Below are 21592 nucleotides of genomic sequence, written 5' to 3'. Positions count from 1 at the left end.
TGAGTGCGCGTGTCTGTTGTGAGTGCGCGTGTCTGTTGTGAGTGCGCGTGTCTGTTGTGAGCGCGTGAGTCTGTTGTGAGCGCGTGTGTCTGCTGTGAGCGCGTGTGTCTGCTGTGAGCGCGTGTGTCTGTTGTGAGCGCGTGTGTCTGTTGTGAGCGCGCGTGTCTGTTGTGAGCGCGCGTGTCTGTTGTGAGTGCGCGTGTCTGTTGTGAGTGCGCGTGTCTGTTGTGAGTGCGCGTGTCTGTTGTGAGTGCGCGTGTGTGTCTGTCTGTTGTGAGCGTGTGTGTGTGTCTGTTGTGAGCGTGTGTGTGTGTCTGTTGTGAGTGTGTGTGTGTGTCTGTTGTGAGTGTGTGTGTGTGTCTGTTGTGAGTGTGTGTGTGTGTCTGTTGTGTGTGTGTGTGTGTGTCTGTTGTGTGTGTGTGTGTGTGTGTGTGTCTGTTGTGAGTGTGTGTGTGTGTCTGTTGTGAGTGTGTGTGTGTGTCTGTTGTGAGTGTGTGTGTGTGTCTGTTGTGAGTGTGTGTGTGTGTCTGTTGTGAGTGTGTGTGTGTGTCTGTTGTGAGTGTGTGTGTGTGTCTGTTGTGAGTGTGTGTGTGTGTCTGTTGTGAGTGTGTGTGTGTGTCTGTTGTGAGTGTGTGTGTGTGTCTGTTGTGAGTGTGTGTGTGTGTCTGTTGTGAGTGTGTGTGTGTGTCTGTTGTGAGTGTGTGTGTGTGTCTGTTGTGAGTGTGTGTGTGTGTCTGTTGTGAGTGTGTGTGTGTGTCTGTTGTGAGTGTGTGTGTGTCTGTTGTGAGTGTGTGTGTGTCTGTTGTGAGTGTGTGTGTGTCTGTTGTGAGTGTGTGTGTGTCTGTTGTGAGTGTGTGTGTGTCTGTTGTGAGTGTGTGTGTGTGTCTGTTGTGTGTGTGTGTGTGTGTCTGTGTGTGTGTGTGTGTGTGTCTGTTGTGAGTGTGTGTGTGTGTGTCTGTTGTGAGTGTGTGTGTGTGTCTGTCTGTTGTGAGTGTGTGTGTGTGTCTGTCTGTTGTGAGTGTGTGTGTGTGTCTGTTGTGAGTGTGTGTGTGTGTGTCTGTTGTGAGTGTGTGTGTGTGTGTCTGTTGTGAGTGTGTGTGTGTGTCTGTTGTGAGTGTGTGTGTGTGTCTGTTGTGAGTGTGTGTGTGTGTCTGTTGTGTGTGTGTGTGTGTGTCTGTTGTGTGTGTGTGTGTGTGTGTGTCTGTCTGTGTGTGTGTGTGTGTGTGTGTCTGTCTGTTGTGTCTGTTGTGTGTGTGTGTGTCTGTTGTGAGTGTGTGTGTGTGTCTGTTGTGAGTGTGTGTGTGTGTCTGTTGTGAGTGTGTGTGTGTGTCTGTTGTGAGTGTGTGTGTGTGTCTGTTGTGAGTGTGTGTGTGTGTCTGTTGTGAGTGTGTGTGTGTGTCTGTTGTGAGTGTGTGTGTGTGTCTGTTGTGAGTGTGTGTGTGTGTCTGTTGTGAGTGTGTGTGTGTGTCTGTTGTGAGTGTGTGTGTGTGTCTGTTGTGAGTGTGTGTGTGTGTCTGTTGTGAGTGTGTGTGTGTGTCTGTTGTGAGTGTGTGTCTGTGTGAGTGTGTGTGTGTGTGAGTGTGTGTGTGTCTGTGTGAGTGTGTGTGTGTCTGTTGTGAGTGTGTGTGTGTCTGTTGTGAGTGTGTGTGTGTCTGTTGTGAGTGTGTGTGTGTGTCTGTTGTGTGTGTGTGTGTGTGTCTGTTGTGAGTGTGTGTGTGTGTGTCTGTTGTGAGTGTGTGTGTGTGTCTGTTGTGAGTGTGTGTGTGTGTCTGTTGTGAGTGTGTGTGTGTGTCTGTTGTGAGTGTGTGTGTGTGTGTCTGTGTGTGTGTGTGTGTGTGTCTGTCTGTGTGTGTGTGTGTGTGTGTGTGTGTGTGTGTTGTGAGTGTGTGTGTGTGTCTGTTGTGAGTGTGTGTGTGTGTCTGTTGTGAGTGTGTGTGTGTGTCTGTTGTGAGTGTGTGTGTGTGTCTGTTGTGAGTGTGTGTGTGTGTCTGTTGTGAGTGTGTGTGTGTGTCTGTTGTGAGTGTGTGTGTGTGTCTGTTGTGAGTGTGTGTGTGTGTCTGTTGTGAGTGTGTGTGTGTGTCTGTTGTGAGTGTGTGTGTGTGTCTGTTGTGAGTGTGTGTGTGTGTCTGTTGTGAGTGTGTGTGTGTGTGTCTGTTGTGAGTGTGTGTGTGTGTGTCTGTTGTGAGTGTGTGTGTGTGTGTCTGTTGTGAGTGTGTGTGTGTGTGTCTGTTGTGAGTGTGTGTGTGTGTCTGTTGTGAGTGTGTGTGTGTGTCTGTTGTGAGTGTGTGTGTGTGTCTGTTGTGAGTGTGTGTGTGTGTCTGTTGTGAGTGTGTGTGTGTCTGTTGTGAGTGTGTGTGTGTCTGTTGTGAGTGTGTGTGTGTCTGTTGTGAGTGTGTGTGTGTCTGTTGTGAGTGTGTGTGTGTCTGTTGTGTGTGTGTGTGTGTCTGTTGTGTGTGTGTGTGTGTCTGTTGTGTGTGTGTGTGTGTCTGTTGTGAGTGTGTGTGTGTCTGTTGTGAGTGTGTGTGTGTGTCTGTTGTGAGTGTGTGTGTGTGTCTGTTGTGAGTGTGTGTGTGTGTCTGTTGTGAGTGTGTGTGTGTGTCTGTTGTGAGTGTGTGTGTGTGTGTCTGTTGTGAGTGTGTGTGTGTGTGTCTGTTGTGAGTGTGTGTGTGTCTGTTGTGAGTGTGTGTGTGTCTGTTGTGAGTGTGTGTGTGTCTGTTGTGAGTGTGTGTGTGTCTGTTGTGAGTGTGTGTGTGTCTGTTGTGAGTGTGTGTGTGTCTGTTGTGAGTGTGTGTGTGTCTGTTGTGAGTGTGTGTGTGTCTGTTGTGAGTGTGTGTGTGTCTGTTGTGAGCGCGTGTGTCTGTTGTGAGCGCGTGTGTCTGTTGTGAGTGTGTGTGTGTCTGTTGTGAGTGTGTGTGTGTCTGTTGTGAGTGTGTGTGTGTCTGTTGTGAGTGTGTGTGTGTCTGTTGTGAGTGTGTGGACCCACAGCTGGGCTTTGTCCCGCTATAACAATTGCTGCTGGGTCACAATACAGGTGCTTTGAGAGAGAGCTTCAGCTGTGGGCTGGAGAGACAGGAATGCTGGCTAACGCTTTCTGTCTGTCTGTTACGGGGGGGGGGGGGGAAGAGACAGGAATGCTGACTCGCGCTCTCTACCTGTCTGTTACGGGGGGGGGAGACACAGAAAGACAGAGATAGCGAGAGGAGGTGGACAGGGGTCTTCGGTTAATGGTTACATCAGTTGACCTTGACCATAATAATCTCCTCAGACTCCCACAACTGCCCCCCCAAGCTAAATCTCTCTAAGGCTTCGGCCCTCAAAAACAACAGCCAGCCAGTCGACATGATTTCACACACTGTCAAAACAAAACACCTCATTGGTTCATGTGAAATGTTTGATATGACAGAATAGAACACAGTTAACCTACAGTAAGCTATGAGAGTGAACATCACATGATCGTTCGAGACCTCTTCAGAACGCAGATGACAATTAGAAACCCCTTATGGTTTTGTGTTGTTACTAACTAAGCTGCCAGGCTAGCTTGTGAATGTCCAGTCCTTTTCATCATCATAGGCAGTGCAGCCACAACCAGAGGTAGCCAGTTTATTTTAGTTTGGTGAGACTGGGTTACACTGAGTTGTATTCATTAGTGCACGCCGTAGGAAAACATTTTACAACAGAGACAGTATTATTATTTTTTTTAAATCGGACAAATTCAGGTAGGTCCCTCCCCCTTTCGGCCCGTTTGGTTCCTGGTCAGGTCTGGGTTAGGTATGAGGTTAATGGTCAGGTCTGGGTTAGGTATGAGGTTAATGGTCAGGTCTGGGTTATGTATGAGGTTAATGTTCAGGTCTGGGTTAGGTATGAGGTTAATGGTCAGGTCTGGGTTAGGTATGAGGTTAATGTTCAGGTCTGGGTTAGGTATGAGGTTAATGGTCAGGTCTGGGTTAGGTATGAGGTTAATGGTCAGGTCTGGGTTAGGTATGAGGTTAATGGTCAGGTCTGGGTTAGGTATGAGGTTAATGGTCAGGTTTTAAAATCAGCTTACAGTTTAAGTACCTCTGATTAGCCTGTAAGCCAATAGCTACTGCCTGTGGTACAACACAGGGAAAATTTTCAGCTAGCTTTGCCACTGTCCTGTTCGTCTCTCTATCCTCTCCAATTCCCATCTCTCCCCCTTCTCTGCCCCTCTCGCTTTCCTCTTTCTATCACATCTGTTTCTCCCTGAACCCTACCTGTTATTTGGCAAAGAAGGACAGAGAGAGCGCCAGAGAGAGAGAGCGCCAGAGAGAGAGTGCCAGAGAGAGAGAGAGAGAGAGTGCCAGAGAGAGAGAGAGAGAGAGTGCCAGAGAGAGAGAGAGAGCGCCAGAGAGAGAGAGAGAGAGCGCCAGAGAGAGAGAGAGAGAGCGCCAGAGAGAGAGAGCGCCAGAGAGAGAGAGCGCCAGAGAGAGAGAGAGCGCCAGAGAGAGAGAGAGAGCGCCAGAGAGAGAGAGCGCCAGAGAGAGAGAGAGCGCCAGAGAGAGAGCGCCAGAGAGAGAGCGCCAGAGAGAGAGAGAGCGCCAGAGAGAGAGAGAGCGCCAGAGAGAGAGAGCGCCAGAGAGAGAGAGAGCGCCAGAGAGAGAGAGAGAGCGCCAGAGAGAGAGAGAGCGCCAGAGAGAGAGAGAGAGAGAGAGCGCCAGAGAGAGAGAGAGCGCCAGAGAGAGAGAGAGAGCGCCAGAGAGAGAGAGCGCCAGAGAGAGAGAGAGAGAGAGAGAGCGCCAGAGAGAGAGAGAGAGAGAGAGAGCGCCAGAGAGAGAGAGCGCCAGAGAGAGAGAGAGAGCGAGCGCCAGAGAGAGCGCCAGAGAGAGAGAGAGAGCGCCAGAGAGAGAGAGAGCGAGCGCCAGAGAGAGAGAGAGAGAGCGCCAGAGAGAGAGAGAGAGAGCGCCAGAGAGAGAGAGAGCGCCAGAGAGAGAGAGAGCGCCAGAGAGAGAGAGAGAGAGCGCCAGAGAGAGAGAGCGCCAGAGAGAGAGAGAGCGCCAGAGAGCGCCAGAGAGAGAGAGCGCCAGAGAGAGAGAGAGAGAGCGCCAGAGAGAGAGAGAGAGAGCGCCAGAGAGAGAGAGAGAGCGCCAGAGAGAGAGAGAGAGAGAGCGCCAGAGAGAGAGAGAGAGCGCCAGAGAGAGAGAGAGCGCCAGAGAGAGAGAGAGCGCCAGAGAGAGAGAGAGCGCCAGAGAGAGAGAGAGCGCCAGAGAGAGGGCTTGACCTGAGAAGACTGCTGAAGCCGGGCGGAGGAGAAAAAAGGAGAAGGAATTAGCTACATTGTAGACCAATTAGACACTACTCTTCTTCACCCTTCCTCCTCCCCCTCCCATCCCTCTAGTTTGGGACTTGGGGTCAGTTCCATCCAAGGGGCTCAAGTCCAATAGGTAGCCTAAATATCCTGATGAAAATGGTGGGATGCGTGGGACTTAAGTGGTAGTGCCATCCATGTCAACTGGTCAGGTGGCATTTTTCCTGCCACTTCCTAAAGGGGCACAGGTAATGAACCGGTCTGTTTGTGTGCAACTCTCGTATGTCTCGTCCATACTTTGTGTAGCTGTTAGCGTTGATGCTATTGATGACAGTCTGAAGGCTGGTGGAAAGCCTTTCAGAGTAGCCTTTGCCTACCTGGCAGAAGGATGTGAGGCCACTTGTTTTGCAAACTATGCAAATAACATGAGCGCTACAGAAACACAGTAATCCAAAACAACAGTCTCTGGGTGGTGGCACTTGCATTAAATGTAACTTTTTACTTAACTAAGCAAGTCAGTTAAGATCAAATTCTTATTTACAATGACGGCCTCAAACTTGGACTTGTGTGTATTGGATAGTTACCCATTAAAGGGGAAATACACTTAAATTCTAGTCCATATTTTCCCAGACCATTAAAGTAGTCTCCTGATGTGATTCAAAATGTTTTTGTTTTTCTATTAAAAAAAATAATTAAAGTGTGATTTTGAGAGCGGAAACCTGGAAAAACGGAAGCCGGGAAAAACAGAAGCCGGGAAAAACAGAAGCCGGGAAAAACAGAAGCCGGGAAAAACAGAAGCCGGGAAAAACAGAAGCCGGGAAAAACAGAAGCCGGGAAAAACAGAAGCCGGGAAAAACAGAAGCCGGGAAAAACAGAAGCCGGGAAAAACAGAAGCCGGGAAAAAAGAAGCCGGGAAAAACAGAAGCCGGGAAAAACAGAAGCCGGGAAAAACAGAAGCCGGGAAAAACAGAAACCGGGAAAAACAGAAACCGGGAAAAACAGAAACCGGGAAAAACAGAAACCGGGAAAAACAGAAACCGGGAAAAACAGAAACCGGGAAAAACAGAAACCGGGAAAAACAGAAACCGGGAAAAACACGAGGGGAAAAACACGGGGGGAAAAACAGAAACCGGGAAAAACAAAAGCAGAGAAAAATACAACTTGGAAAAAGCCAAACAGAATCAGTTGACAACTGAAATCAGGTGTGTTAGCTATGGAATAGTTTGAATACATGGAACGGCTGAGGGACCCAGAGGGGAAGTTTGAAAAACACTGGCATAAGGGTCTGTCTGTGACAGTCAGAGAGAGAAAGAGAGACAGAAAAAGAGATAACGAAAGGTGTGTTTGTGTGCATGTGAGTACATTTAGAAACCAGCCATGCCCACAAAGTACTATCATAAAGAGCCATTCTTAAATCCCACTAGTGTCGCTGTACTTTCACCCTCCATGACCCCGTCAGTGTGTGTCAGTGTGCGTGTAGGATACAAAACAGCCTAATTCATAATGTTAAAGGTTATTTTTCAGATGCCTGCCTACTTAAAATGACATTTCTTTTTCTGTTAAAAGGTGCGTTATACAACATGTCCACAAGTAAAGCCAGATCATTTTTTAAAAATGCAACCAAAAGTCTTTCATTTGCTATTGTAACCTGTCATTTGACCTCTGCCAAAAGGTCTGGGCCCAGTTCCATGAAACATATTTAAAAAGTTAATTTCCCCTAAAGTTACCTTAACTTTAAGTCAATTAAGCGAAAAAGTTAAAGGGTGCTTCATTCAAAATGGACATCAAAGTAAACCGCATTTGTGGAGGTGAATGTTGCTTTCCTCTGGCCTGGTTTCAAAAGGAAAACCTCTACCGGCTAGACAGCTAGCTAGCGGGCTAGCTGCTTAGACACACAATGGAAGAAACACAGTCCATGGTTACAAAGCTAGCTGGCTACCCTGTTAGTTAGCTTGACGTGCTAGAAAGTAATAGAAATAAAATAAAATTACTAAAAGAAATGTGTTTTAGCATTTTCTGAATATTGTTTATCCCGTCTTGAATGTATCAGTTATATTTTGCGATCTCCCAAATTAAAATGTGATCTCTTTGAGGAGAGTTCAGTCAGTGAGTTAGGTCATCTCCATGGTAACCAGAGACTTTCTGCTGTACATGCCTTCAAACTACCGTAAAACCCCTTACGTATGCCCTTACTTTTTTGGTTACTACGTGATTCCATATGTGTTATTTCATAGTTTTGATGTCTTCACTATTATTCTACAATGTAGAAAATAGTAAAAAAAAAAAATCATCAAACTTTTGACCGGATGTCTCATGATCTGACAAACACCACTTTAGCTCTGCCACCTTTCAAAGCAGGTGCGGGAGGGCGACATCGAAGGTGCAGTGGATTGAGATGCAGGCCATGCAACAAAAACATCTCTCTAGCTTAGACAGACCGATATCCACGGGGATTTTTGTATTATGTTAATTAGATTTCCGCGGGAGCACAACCCTTGTAGGCCACATTTATGCATCCTATACATTTGTAGAATTTGGGCATTAGCCCCTCCCCCGACTGTCTTAGGCAGCTAATGGTATTATCAACTAATCACAGGCTTAACACACAGAGACAGACAAGACAGAGCCAGGCACAAAGAGAGGCAGGCAGGCAGAGAGAGACAGGCAGAGACAGAGAGAGTCAAAGACAGACAAGCCAGAGAGAGAGAGAGAGAGAGGCAGGCAGAGAAAGAGAGGCAGGCAGAGAAAGAGAGGCAGGCAGAGAAAGAGAGGCAGGCAGAGAAAGAGAGGCAGGCAGAGAAAGAGAGGCAGGCAGAGAAAGAGAGGCAGGCAGAGAAAGAGAGGCAGGCAGAGAAAGAGAGGCAGGCAGAGAAAGAGAGGCAGGCAGAGAAAGAGAGGCAGGCAAAGAAAGAGAGGCAGGCAAAGAAAGAGGCAGGCAAAGAAAGAGAGGCAGGCAAAGAAAGAGAGGCAGGCAAAGAAAGAGAGGCAGGCAAAGAAAGAGAGGCAGGCAAAGAAAGAGAGGCAGGCAGAGAAAGAGAGAGAGAGAGAGAGAGAGAGGCAGGCACAGAGAGAGAGAGAGACAAAGGCAGACAGACAAGACAGAGGCAGGCAGAGAGAGAGAGAGGCAGACACGTATTGCTGTAATAAAGTAATTTTGTGGGGGAAAACAGATTCTTATTCGCTGGGCCTGGCTCCACATTTTTGTTCAGTATAGAAGATTCCTTCTCCCCTAAATTCAAACTGTAAAGTGCTACATTCACAGAACAATCAAACTAAGGTCTGATGTTAAAGAGTTGGCAGCACAGTACGTCACAGCTTGCCACAAGCTAAGGCAGGAAACATGGAAAATCACAGGCTTAACATAGAAGTTTCTCTCACTGTCTACAGAGAGAGACGAGCTAAGGCAGGAAACATGGGAAAATCACAGGCTTAACATAGAGAGAGAAACTGCTACAGAGAGAGACAAGCTAAGGCAGGAAACATGGGAAAATCACAGGCTTAACATAGAGAGAGAAACTGCTACAGAGAGAGACAAGCTAAGGCAGGAAACATGGGAAAATCACAGGCTTAACATAGAGAGAGAAACTGCTACAGAGAGAGACAAGCTAAGGCAGGAAACATGGAATGTAGCCTACTATTTTCTGTATAATAAGCAACAAACAATATAAGTACCACCAGTCATTTATTGTTTTTTCGAATTAGATTCTGAACATGAGCCATTCGTTGTATGTTTCTATATTTCTTTGTTTTATACATTATGCTTTTATAGGTGTATTCTTGTTTTTGTCGCCGTTCTTTTCATCATTTTTGTGTAACACTTCGCTTTGGCAACATTGCCCTCCGTGTTTTCCAGTGGGTGGGCCCATGCCCTCCCAGGCCCACCCATGGCTGCTCCCCTGCCCAGTCATGTGAAATCCATAGATTAGGGCCTAATGAATTCATTTCAATTGACTGATTTCCTTATATGAACTGTAACTCAGTAAAATCATTGCATTTATATTTTTTGTTCAGTGAAAATACAATTTCTCCGACACACACACACACACACTCTAAATAGGCCTATTGAATTTGAAACTCAGAAGGACAAAAGGAGAGAGAGCGAGAGAAAGCAAGCGTGTGTGTCCATTTAGAAGCCAGCAATGCCAAAACACACACAGTGCAAACATTAGCAACAACAACTGCCTCTGCATTATCCCTCTCCATGTCCCCGTGTTTGTGTGGCTAATAAACTTAGCTAACATCACATTCCTATAGGGAGAGAGTTAAACTAGTAAAAACCTGCTCTTTTATCAAGACCATCTGTGGAGGATCAAACTACAAGGAGGAACGGCAATACAGTGAGGGAATAGTAGTCACACACACTACAGTAGAGTCACACACACACTACAGTAGACACATACACTACAGTAGTCACACACACTACAGTAGAGTCACACACACTACAGTAGAGTCACACACACTACAGTAGAGTCACACACACTACAGTAGAGTCACACACACTAGAGTAGAGTAACACACACACTACAGTAGAGTACAGTAACACACACACACTACAGTAGAGTAGAGTAGCACAAACAGTAACACACACTACAGTAACACAAACACACACAGTAACACACTACAGAAACAGTAACACAAACACACACACAGTAACACACACTACAGTACAGTAACACAAACACACAGTAACACACACACACACACTACAGTAACACAAACGTTATGTTAACGCCAATACTATCTGGCAATACTGGCTGATAAGGAATGCCCCTTTACGGGGAGGTAGAATTCCTTCCCATTCTGAATCTGTTTCGAAGAAGGAACATTCTAATTGATGACATCACAATTCCGGCATAACGGACCCTGGCGAGTCTCTCAGGAAAACCAGAGCAATAACTAGGCTATTCCACTGTCGCTTTTAGACCACTTAGGTCTCGTGGAGGGTTAGAGGTGCTAGAGGGCATCTCTAGGGGTGTCAGGAGTCGTTATATCATGTCCTGGGCTCTTCAGAGTGCCACTAGTGGACATTCCAGTTTAATTCTGGGGGAAAACAACATGGCATGTACCTAGAATGTACACACACACACACACACACACTGCATGCGTGAGAATAATTTGGAACAGATTTCAGAAATCAAAATCCCTTGGTGCTGATTTGCTACTGTTTTTTCAGTCTTTTATGTCCAACAATGAATAAAAAAAGCATTGGAGTAGATTGTTTCCCTTTGAGGCACATAGTGACCCAAGAATTTGATTACTCAACCAATTTCATATTCTTCCTCCTCCTATCTGAATGTGGGAGAACATTCACTCCCCAGCAAAGCCTACAACTATCACACAGTCATTCAACATCCTACAGCAGGATGGCCCACGAGTGATTTTAGAATTACATGATTATTATTGTTTTTATATTGTTGGACACAAGACTATAAAAACACCAGGAAATCAGCTCTAAGAGATTTTTGGAAAAATCTGTTCGCAAGTATTCCCACGAACAATAGAGAGACACGTGACCGTTCCCGCCCCACCAACTATCCGTTCAAGAAAATAAAAATTTTTAAAAAATGGCCCGCGGCTGAATCTAGTTGATGATCCCAATCCTAGAGAATATGAGAAAACATTCAGGCTTACCATAGTACACACACACACACTTTACAACAGTAAACAGCTAGCTAGCCAGTTAGTCACGAGTCTAATATACTCCTACATGAGAAAATACCCTGGCTTTGACTCAGACAGGAGGCGTTTACCTATGAGTAACAAAGGACACACTAACATACAAGTCGATATAGGCCTAACGAAACTACATTGCCATGGAAATGGCTGATAACACTACTTGAAGCAGTTGCTGTTACAGTAGTATTAGTATGTAAGTCTTACATCATCTTATGCCATGGCATTGTTGAATACTCCTTTCTGATTGGTGTTCCAGAGCATGCATTATTTCCCTATAACGCATGGTATGTTTTGTTTGAGCTTCTTTTGAAAGCAAAAGTCGGATTGAAAACAGTATCGGTATTGTTTGGTCTGTTTGGTTACCACAGCAACTACTGTAGCCATCTAGTATCACATTTCAAATCAATCAATCAAATGTATTTATAAAGCCCTTCTTACATCAGCTGATGTCACAAAGTAAGTGCTGTACAGAAACCCAGCCTAAAACCCCAAAGGGCAAGCAATGCAGGTATAGAAGCACGGTGGCTAGGATAAACTCCCTAAAACAGGCCAAAACCTACGAAGAAACCTAGAGAGGAACCAGGCTCTGAGGGGTGGCCAGTCTTCTGGCTGTGCCGGGTGGAGATTATAACAGAACATGGCCAAGATGTTCAAATGTTCATAGATGACCAGCAGGGTCAAATAATAATAATCACAGTGGTTGTCGAGGGTGCAGCAAGTAGACTTGTTAGCTACTTCAGTGGATGTTGAACACATTTCTACTGGCAAATTAACACATTTCAAATTATAACTAGGAAATCTATGTGTTCTCTGGAAAACAATGCAACTGTGAAAGGTCAGTTCCACTCCACTAGAACGTCATGGTACAAACCTTCCACGTCATTCATTCATTTTTCCATAGAACACATAGTCCCTTGTTGATTACCTGTTGTATGTGTCATAGCAACTTATCATACAGCAATACATCAATTAATGACAGCGGTATAATCTACATCGTACTAAAACATTAAAATTGATTTAACATAGAGATTATATTTAACATCTGTGTGTATGTATTTACATCAGAGAGAGTTCAGGTTCAACACCAAACATGCTCGCACACACACACACACACACACACACACACACACACACACACACACACACGTAAGGCGATCCAGTTGCCGGTGCACCTTCCTGCGTTAGGGCCAGTACACATTCTGTGTCTCAAATGGCACCCTATTCCCTACACAGTGCACTACTTTTGACCAGGGCTCAGGGTGCAATTTGGGATGAAGCACACACATGCCTACTGCTAGACCCAGCTCATAAATAACTGTCAGTCTGAAAATAAAACAGTAAATATAGATGTGGGATAGGAAAGGGTAGCTAGCTCACACTCTCAGCAATCTCTACTACAGGACCTTAACTCAGCTCCAAGACCAATACAACTAGTAGGCTCACACGGTCACACTATGAAGGAGGCCTTGGATGTGGGATAGGAAAGGGCACAGCTAGCTAGCTAACAGTCGCTACTCTATGTAAAAAGGTTTTGCTACAGCATGCCCAAACGAACAGGACCCAGTAGCCTACTTCCCTGTTTCAGAAGGTGCGCTGAAATGGGCCTGGTTGGCTGCTGAAGGCAGGTCACAGGAAGTGTATTCCTGTGATAGTGGTGCATTTCCTGTGGCTCTGTTCTATTGCTGTGGTGCCCCGACACACTGGGCCAATTAGAGCACATCAAAGACCCTCTGCATGACTCCACACACACATACACTAGTATGACAGTGGAAACACTTCAAACAGTGACAAGCTTTATTGGAGAAGAGTTGGTTTTTCTATGGAAAACCACACACATCTCCACACGACACCCACAAACGGAGTGTTGGTTTTCCAATGGAACAAAACTAAGGAAGAACCTCGCCCAGTAGGGCAGCAAGGAGTCAATTCAGTGAACACAAACAAACTCACACTCTCTCTGGTGGAAACACACACACGGGCAACTGCAGGTCAAGGTTTCTCCATAGTTACCATAGGTACAGTTTGACCCACTTTGGCACAATGGTCAGGACCTGGGTCAATGAAGTGTGTGGAGTACAGTAGGTGAGAATCCCTCTCTTATCATTATTACCTTTTGCACTGCAGGGCTTGCCGACAACTGGAGGGCCAGCACGCGCAGATCCCTCTCTTATCATTATTACCTTTTGCACTGCAGGGCTTGCCGACAACTGGAGGGCCAGCACGCGCAGATCCCTCTCTTATCATTATTACCTTTTGCACTGCAGGGCTTGCCGACAACTGGAGGGCCAGCACGCGCAGACACAGACTAGTGTTCTCTACCCTGGGATTTACTGTATTACCAGCTTAGTATAAACCCATTGGGTGTCTATCAGAATGCTAACAAAATTAGCACATGTAATAGCGAATTTCCGTGTAAGCTGCTAGCTAAGTATGCTAACGAGGACAAACGGAAAAAAAAATAACCAAATTGCATAGACAGGCAGACCAGCACACATAGTTAGTTATACATATATAGGTAGGAGCAACCGAATATTCTTTTTGGTGAGTTTGGACATTTACAAGCGAATGTGAACGAGAGAAATTGTGCAAATGAACAGTGCTGGCTCTATAGTAGCAGACACGCTGCGTCTGTGTAGAGTCTGGAGTCGCTATGGCAACGGCCCTGCCTGCTCTGCTCACAGAAAATGTGGGAGGAGCAAACAGACGGACAACAGAGAGGAGAGAAAAAATGCAAGAGAATGAAAAGAGAGCAGTGGCAGCTGTACAGATAACTCATCCAAAGGTCTGGGACTTCTTGAACACGTAAAAAAAAAAATAATAATAAATAATAATACACACAATATGATGATGCCCCGTCACCTTATTAGACAGCCACTTAACTTGATAGCTAGTTAATGGAGAATTATTCATTTTTCCAGACAGGAAAAAAATTATTAAACAACACAAGAAATATCTTGCTGCATTTTGTAAACACAGAACTAAAATGCTTCTTATTGTAATTTCTCCTCGGGATCAGACTAACTTTGTGCTTCTGTTGCACTTCTCCACAAACGGGCATTCTATCAGCAAACAGGTCTCTGACAGATGTGTAGCTACTGTTCTCTGGTAGAATGCTAGTTCACCTTGAAGAAAAACATGAGGAAATGTAGCTGGCTACATTCTATGATGAACTTTAATATGATGGCCATGCATCGTTGTTGCAAAACATACCTTGCTTTTTCACTGTAAACTCATTTAGCCTACTTGTGTGGCTGGCAGCCAAATAACGTTACACTTCTGCTGTCCTCCGATGAGAAGGAATCCGTTTCCTGCCTAATGTGTTGCACTAATGTATTTTATGTGAAGGAAAACTACAGTTGCACGTCCCTGATCACTCTATTGAAGCAAAACGCCACTTAACTTTCAATTTAAAACGAGACCCCTGTCAATGCACAGCTGGACTCACCTGCTCTGGCTTTCTCCCATTGTGCTCTTCACAAACACACACCTGACTGACCTACCTGCTCTGGCTTTCTCCCATTGTGCTCTTCACAAACACACACCTGACTGGCTCACCTGCTCCAGCTTTCTCCCATTGTGCTCTTCACAAACACACACCTGACTGACTCACCTGCTCCGGCTTTCTCCCATTGTGCTCTTCACAAACACACACCTGACTGACTCACCTGCTCCGGCTTTCTCCCATTGTGCTCTTCACAAACACACACCTGACTGACTCACCTGCTCCGGCTTTCTCCCATTGTGCTCTTCACAAACACACACCTGACTGGCTCACCTGCTCTGGCTTTCTCCCATTGTGCTCTTCACAAACACACACCTGACTGGCTCACCTGCTCCGGCTTTCTCCCATTGTGCTCTTCACAAACACACACCTGACTGTCTCACCTGCTCCGGCTTTCTCCCATTGTGCTCTTCACAAACACACACCTGACTGGCTCACCTGTTCTGGGGAACTACGGTAAACTTCAGAACGTTAAATAATGTGACAGGTGAAATGAAGAGCGCCATCTGCTTTATCTTCTAACACACGTTGCACAAGTTGACTGCCGGTATTTACTTAAAAAAAAGGAGATACAAATATTCAAATGTAGACAAACTTAAAATAAATTGTTTCAACAGTATTGACGGTATTGAAAAACCATCCTGTAGCTATTTCCAAATACCCCAGTATACGGTACACCGCCCAAGCCTCACAGACATATGCATATAGACAGACACGTATGCACCCCCCCCCCCACCCCACAATCCCTCTGTCACTCACCCTTGGACGTGGCAGTCATCCTGTCTGACTTGATGTAGTCTATACTGCCATAGGCTCCGTTGTCCTCTGCTACTGGCACAGTCAGGTTACTGGCTTGGGGGGCATTGGGGGTCACCCCGGTACCATGCCCGGTGCCTCCCTGCTGCTGCTGGGGTATGGGTAGAGGGTTTGAGTCCCGGTCCTCTCTCAGCTCCAGGGCGATGTAGTTGAGTCCGTTCTGATACCCCACAGACATGTTCCTGCACATCCGACCCCCAGGAGGACACACAGATGAGGCTGAGGCAATGCCCAGATCAGAAGGCCCTGGACGGGCAGGGAGACCGGCCGAGTCCCCCCTACCCCCTCAACACACATCCACACACTGTCAAAGGAGCCAGAGCCGGTCCACTTGGAGCTCTCGGCCAGATGAGCTACGTTGAGGGCCGAGGGGTTGGCTGAGCCCGAGGAGGAGTTGGGGTTGGTGCTGGAGCTTGTGGCTCCGACTCCTCCAGAGGTGGAGGATGAGGAAAACGTTTCGGAGCTGTGTCGGCGTCGCCCCTGGGAGTCCGCACGTACCACCTTGATGGGCTCAAGCTGGGGGCTGGAGGAGGGAGGGGAGGCAGAGGTGGGGGTTAAAGTGGGGGGGTAGCAGCTCTCCATTAAACACAGGTGCTGCAGCATGGCCGTGGGACTACTCCGTATCCCCCGCGACTCCTCACCACTGCTGAGGTTAAAGGTCATATCTGTGTAGTCATCTGTCCCCGTCCGCCATCGAGCTCCAGAAGAACCAGGGGCCCCACTCACGGAGGACCCAGCGGCAAGAGGTCGGATGTAGCTGGGTGGGTTCCAGGGAGCCACCAGTGAGGGTCTGGGAGACTTGTTCTTAGCCAGGCGTCCTCCATCATCACCCCCACCTCCAACCCCCACCTCTACACTCATATAGTCCTGGTTCTGAGGATAGGGGTGGGGAGGGGAGTGGCGCTGCTCAGCAGAGACCACCGAGGGTGAGCCATCCTGGGCAGAGAGGGAGCAGGACGTTGGGGGTCCGTAGCGGCCCCCAAACTCGATGTTGATGTACTCTCCAGGGCTGGAGAGTACCTCGGCGGCGTCCGGCTCGCTGACCCTCAGTGACCCGTGGAAGCTGCGGCGCCCTAGGGGGAGGCGGTTGGGCCGGACCGGGGTCGACCGACGGTCACCGTTAGCCGCTTGGTGGTGCACCCCGTAGGGAGGGGGCGGGTAGCCGTGAGGGAGGATGTGAGGGGTGTCAGACCCCCCACTACCAACACCCCTCGTCGTCACGCCCCTCTCGCCGACGTTGCCGGTAGCAACCTGGGAGTAGACTGGTTTTGCCGGGGAGCTCATGGGTACATACTCATCATGCTCTCTCTGCTCCCTCTCTCTCTGCTCCCTCTCTCTCTGCTCCCTCTCTCTCTGCTCCCTCTCTCGCAGCGGGGGCCTTGTAGGAGCGAGGCAGGGAGAAGTAGGGGCTGTAGTTGTATGATTTGGGGTCTCTCCCTTCAGGGTTGCTCAGTGCGTAGTATCCCCCCTCGTTGGAGAACTTCCGTCCCCCTGCCGCGTCCCCTCCACCTCCTCCGCTACTGCTGTACGACATGTCCATGTACTCTCCATTCTCGGGCCGCTCCACTATACTACCAGAACTACTGACACTACCTCCACCCAGACCCATGTTACTGCTACTGCTGTGGGAGCTGGGGGAGGCCTGGACTGGGGAAGAGGAGTTCCGCCCCCCTGGTAGCATCATCATGTAGCCACGGGGGTCTGTGGGCTGTTGGGCTGAGCGGGGGGCCTGGGGAGAGTGGGAGTGCTGGGGATGGTGGTGGTGAAGAGAGGGGGAGCTGGGTTGCATAGGCATGTAGTCCGGTGCGTCACAGGGTGAGGCTGCCACCCCACACAACATGGGCATGTAGCCGCTGTCCTCCTTGGCCGAAGGAGGAGGGGGTCGGCCCTGGCTGTGCTCGGAGCAGGAGCTGTAGTCAGAGCGGAGGGAAGAAGAAGAGGAGGAAGGCTGGGTGATGCTGTCGGTGCGGCCGAGAGACAGGGCCTCTCCCACGGACACCGACTCGTCCAGCGAGAAGGTGGTCTGGGTCATCTTCTGGTACACCGTCACACCACTGCTGCCGCCGGCAACACCCCCCTGACCCCCGGGCCGCGTGAACGAGTGTGTACGTCTCCTCAGGGACCTGTCGTCATCCGTCGACGTGCTCTCGTCCCGGTTGGGCGTCTCCGCACTGCCAGAGCTACTCCCTCCACCGCTGGCGGCTCCAAACACCTCACGGTGCCAGCCCATGGCCATGTAGTCGCTCATGCAGTTCTCTTCTCTGATTGGTGGGGTGTTGCCAAGGGAATCAGGAGTGTTGCTCCGGACCCTGAAGTAGCGGAAGTCTCCAGGGCTGGAGCCGTACTCGTCTGAGGAGTTGAAGCCTCCGTCGGAGGGGGAACCGCAGATGGACGCTGAGGAGGGCCGGGTAAGGGTATCGGAGACGGAGCCATGCCCGCTGCTGCTGGACACGCTGACGGGGGAGGTGGTGGAGGGAAAGTGGGAGACGGGGAGCGAGGCGGAGCGGGCGTGGTAGGTGGACCCTGGTAGTGCCCTGGCGTAGCGCCCTACAACCCCGGTGCTCCCGGTATTCCCTGCCCCTACCCCGCCCTCCTGGCGCCCCAGGTGTATCCGGGCAGTGTTCAGGTGGATCAGGCTGCCGGTAACAGATCGGAATGGCCGGTTCATCGTCCCCTCACCCTCGCTCGATGTTCGGAAGCGATAGCCGCTGGCGCCAGAGCTCTTACTCGACGGCGGCGTCCCAACCACCGACTCAGTCCTGGAGCGGCGCTGGAGACCTGTCTGGCTCGGAGGCAGGTTACCTAGGTGACGGCGGGTGGTGATAAAAGCGATGGGGTTGGAGCCAGAAGATTGGCTCTTGCTCCTGGGGCGGATCTCAGCAAAGGCCTTCAGAGCCTTCATGGTCTCCAGGATGGTCTCATGCATGTTCTGGGCCACTACAGAGTCATCTACCTGCATCCATATCTCCCCAGGGCCTATAGAGGATGACCGACCTACCTCCATGAAGAAGAAGCTTTCTGAGTGTCCACAGCGTCTGATGTTCATCAGCTGAAGGTTGACACATGGCGTCTCAGAGTTTAGTTTGACCAGGTGGATAGTTTTAGTAGAGAGGCATAAACGATACACACCTGTGAGGTTCTTGGTCTGACCCAGCCCTTTGGGTTTCACGTTCACCTGCCACACCTCTTTGAAAACCGTACCTGGTGTGACGGTACCGTAGCCATCATCCAACTCGTCCGAGTCTAGATGCCCCTTTTTCCCCTCACTCATCAGTTCACTCAGCGCTACATACCAGTCATCTTGTTCCTGCTCGTTTTCAGCTACAATAGCAAAGTATTCATCCTTAGTGTAGAGGGCTATGAGGTGTTTGTTTTTGGAATCTGCTCGTTTGTTGACAGTGAAGCACTGATACAGATAGATCACCCTTTTCGGGGGAGAAGGGGCGACCGTACCGTTTGCAGCTGCCGTAGCAGCAGACCGCAGACTGTTACGGAATTTTTTCTCGCTGTCATAGTACTCCAACCGACTGAGGCCTAGGTGGCTGGCCGCCCTCAGCACGAAAAACCTCTTGTGACCGTGTTTCTGTTTCCGCAGATAGCCACACTTCTGAATGTCGTCCACTACACCTTCTGAGGTAGCCACGCTAACATTAGCATTCGCGGCTAGTTGTATCGCGGCTGAGGCCGCGTTTACCGACGCAGCGAGTGCGTGGTGGCTAGCAGCGGGGTCCTGCTGTACCAGGTTCAAAGACGATGACGAGGCTTTCCTTACCGGGGACTCCGTGATGTTTTCAACAGAGAGATGATGCTCCGTCGCCGCCTGGTAGTGGTGGGATAGCGGGTGTTGTTGTCCTTTGGGCAGCGAGCTCTGGGGGTAGTGATGGTGGCTGGAGGGCGGCAAGTGCTGATGGAAACGAGCTCCGCTGGCCCCGACGCCACCGATATTCAATAACGGGGAAGGGGGTTCCCCGACCGTGTCTCCATCATTGGCTGCCGCTGGTTTCGTCCCGATGCCCCTCTGTTGCGTCTCCACTAACAACATAGCCGCTTTGCTTTCTTGGTAATTTGTGAAATTTGCCATTTAGAAAACACAACCAAAGGTCACTTTACCTAAACCGTGCTGTGGACCTAGACCCCATTCTTGTTTTGGAGACGGGCTCCGACTGGCTGTGTTGTGCTGTGGCTACACGGCGCGATGGTTAGCTTCAATACAAGCGTAACTGTATGTTGGTTCTGTTTGAAAACGGCCGGTCCTGGCCTCTTCGTCACAAACAGGTATCTAATGTACGCTTTTAGGAAAGGAAGCCCACCGTGTGAAACGTTTCCACGTTCAACCCCGTTTCTTTAATCGTTAGCTAGCAATCAGTCCCCTTCTCCCACTGTACACAACTCTACCGAGCGGAGCACAAACATCACGTGACTTGCGCGTACCCATAAGCAGGAGGAATAATGAGCGAGTTGGGGCTTCTCATTGGACGTTCAGCGAGATTGACAGGAACTGACAGGTAAAAAAGCCAATAATTGAGGGTAATTCGTGTTTTACGTCAATACGGTCGACTAATGATCTCGCACGGAGTGTCATTGAGGTTAAAAGAGGAGGGTACGTTTTTGTGATGATCGACATTTGACTGGCCAATGATTATCAGTAGAGTGATAGGCGTTCGTTGATGCTACCACTCTCATTGGACAATATGGTTGATTGACGTTGAGGTTATCTAATCACAGTGTGACCACATGGACCAATGGCTGTGCTGTTTTAGTTTGCAAGTTTCATATTGCAAGTTTATCCTGTGCTACTTATTTGTAGGCATTGAAGGCCAAATGTGCCCTAAAACATTTCCTTATCTCCTACCACTTTGGTATACTTTGCAGATCCCAAAGAACTGAATAGGTGTAAGCAACATGGCAGGGACTACCCTAAACCCATTGTAAATGCTATGAATACCACCTATCCGATTATTTCAGGGCCAATATTCGGAATGCTTCTAAGAGTTAGTTAACCTTTATTTAACTAGGCAAATCAGATAAGAACAAATTCTTATTTACATTGACGGCCGTTGGCCATTTTGTTCATCCCTCTACACTTGTGTGTATAAGGGAGTCGTTGTGAATTTGATAGATTACTTGTTAGATACTACTGCACTGTCGGAACTAGAAGCACAAGCATTTCGACCAATTTTTTTACATTTTATTTTATTTGAAAAGGCAAAAGGCCTCCTGCGGGACGTGCTGGGATTTAAAAAAAATGTAAATAAATAAAATAATAATATAGGACAAAACACACATCACGGCGAGTAAAGGTGCTGATCTAGGAACAGGGCATCCATCTCCATAATCGTATTAAAAAAGATCAGCTCTCCTGCTCTGAGACACTTTATGCGCGACCCCCGATAGGCAAAAGCCAGGGGTCACAGTGGATGTTTTGAAATCTATTGATATTGTTTTGTTTTTCTGCATTCCTTTTATGATTTGTTATTTGCTTACTGTAGTGGTGTGACTCCTCATGACTCAGCATGAGCGTGTCTAGGTATTTATTCAGGCGCTTGAGAAATCATTTACCCGTGCCCTCTCTGGTCAAACCCCAGAGAGACAGGGATGGGTGTAAAGCATCATAACAAGTTATTCATTCTATCCAAACACCTCACTTGTTACAGAGGCAATCAGCAGTTAAAACAACAACAAAGCTTACTCCCCAACACTGTTTCCTTACAAAGCAGGGAGATGGGGCTGGAGAAAAGTAACCTCTCTCAAATTCAAAGGCAGGGCTATGGATGCAAGGACTGACCATCCATGATATGAAACGTGTAGTTTTAATCATGTTTTTAGGCTATACAGTGTTTGTTTACAATTACTTTATTTACAAAACATTGTCAGAAAACATATTTTGGGTTCTGATGGGATACACATGTTGAACTAAGCTTACGATCCATTTATAAGTTATATTCTTCAAGAATAAATGGGTACATATTGTAAATGTATAAGTCCAAAAATGGATGTAGCAACTGCTGATTGCCCCTTTAAGTAAATACACAACAGTAGTGTCTTTGGTCATAATGTGAATAGGGGCTCTATTCAATCAGATCTGCTTTTGCCGACATCCACATAGCAGTTGCTTTGACGGTGTCTGTGGTGGAACTGTGTTAGAGCTGTCAAATACACAACAGGCTTTCTGCATTATCAACTAAAGCAGACATTGCCATTGGCTGCACAGAGTCACATTGACATAAATCCCATGCAGCCTTGTTTACAAATTCTAACACTGTAATGTGAGATGTAATCTATACCTCCATTAGGAACACTGTAATGTGAGATGTACTCTACACCTCCATTAGGAA

The 21592-nt window shown here is 48.1% G+C and overlaps 1 protein-coding gene across 1 annotated transcript in view; it reads right to left on the bottom strand.

Annotated features, from left to right (window-relative positions):
- The window catches only part of LOC135510316 (insulin receptor substrate 2-B-like), a 21944-nt gene extending 2296 nt beyond the window's left edge, over positions 1-19648 (bottom strand). Inside the window, 3 exon segments of the mRNA XM_064931153.1 lie at positions 15201-15536; positions 15539-16565; positions 16615-19648. Coding sequence (XP_064787225.1) covers positions 15201-15536; positions 15539-16565; positions 16615-19338 — 4087 coding nt within the window. The 5' untranslated portion in view covers positions 19339-19648.
- Between the last annotated feature and the right edge of the window lie 1944 nt (positions 19649-21592).

The sequence above is a fragment of the Oncorhynchus masou genome, chromosome 23 (genome assembly GCF_036934945.1).
Source record: "Oncorhynchus masou masou isolate Uvic2021 chromosome 23, UVic_Omas_1.1, whole genome shotgun sequence".
NCBI classification, from domain to species: domain Eukaryota; kingdom Metazoa; phylum Chordata; class Actinopteri; order Salmoniformes; family Salmonidae; genus Oncorhynchus; species Oncorhynchus masou.
This window is presented reverse-complemented; position numbering and strand designations above follow the sequence as displayed.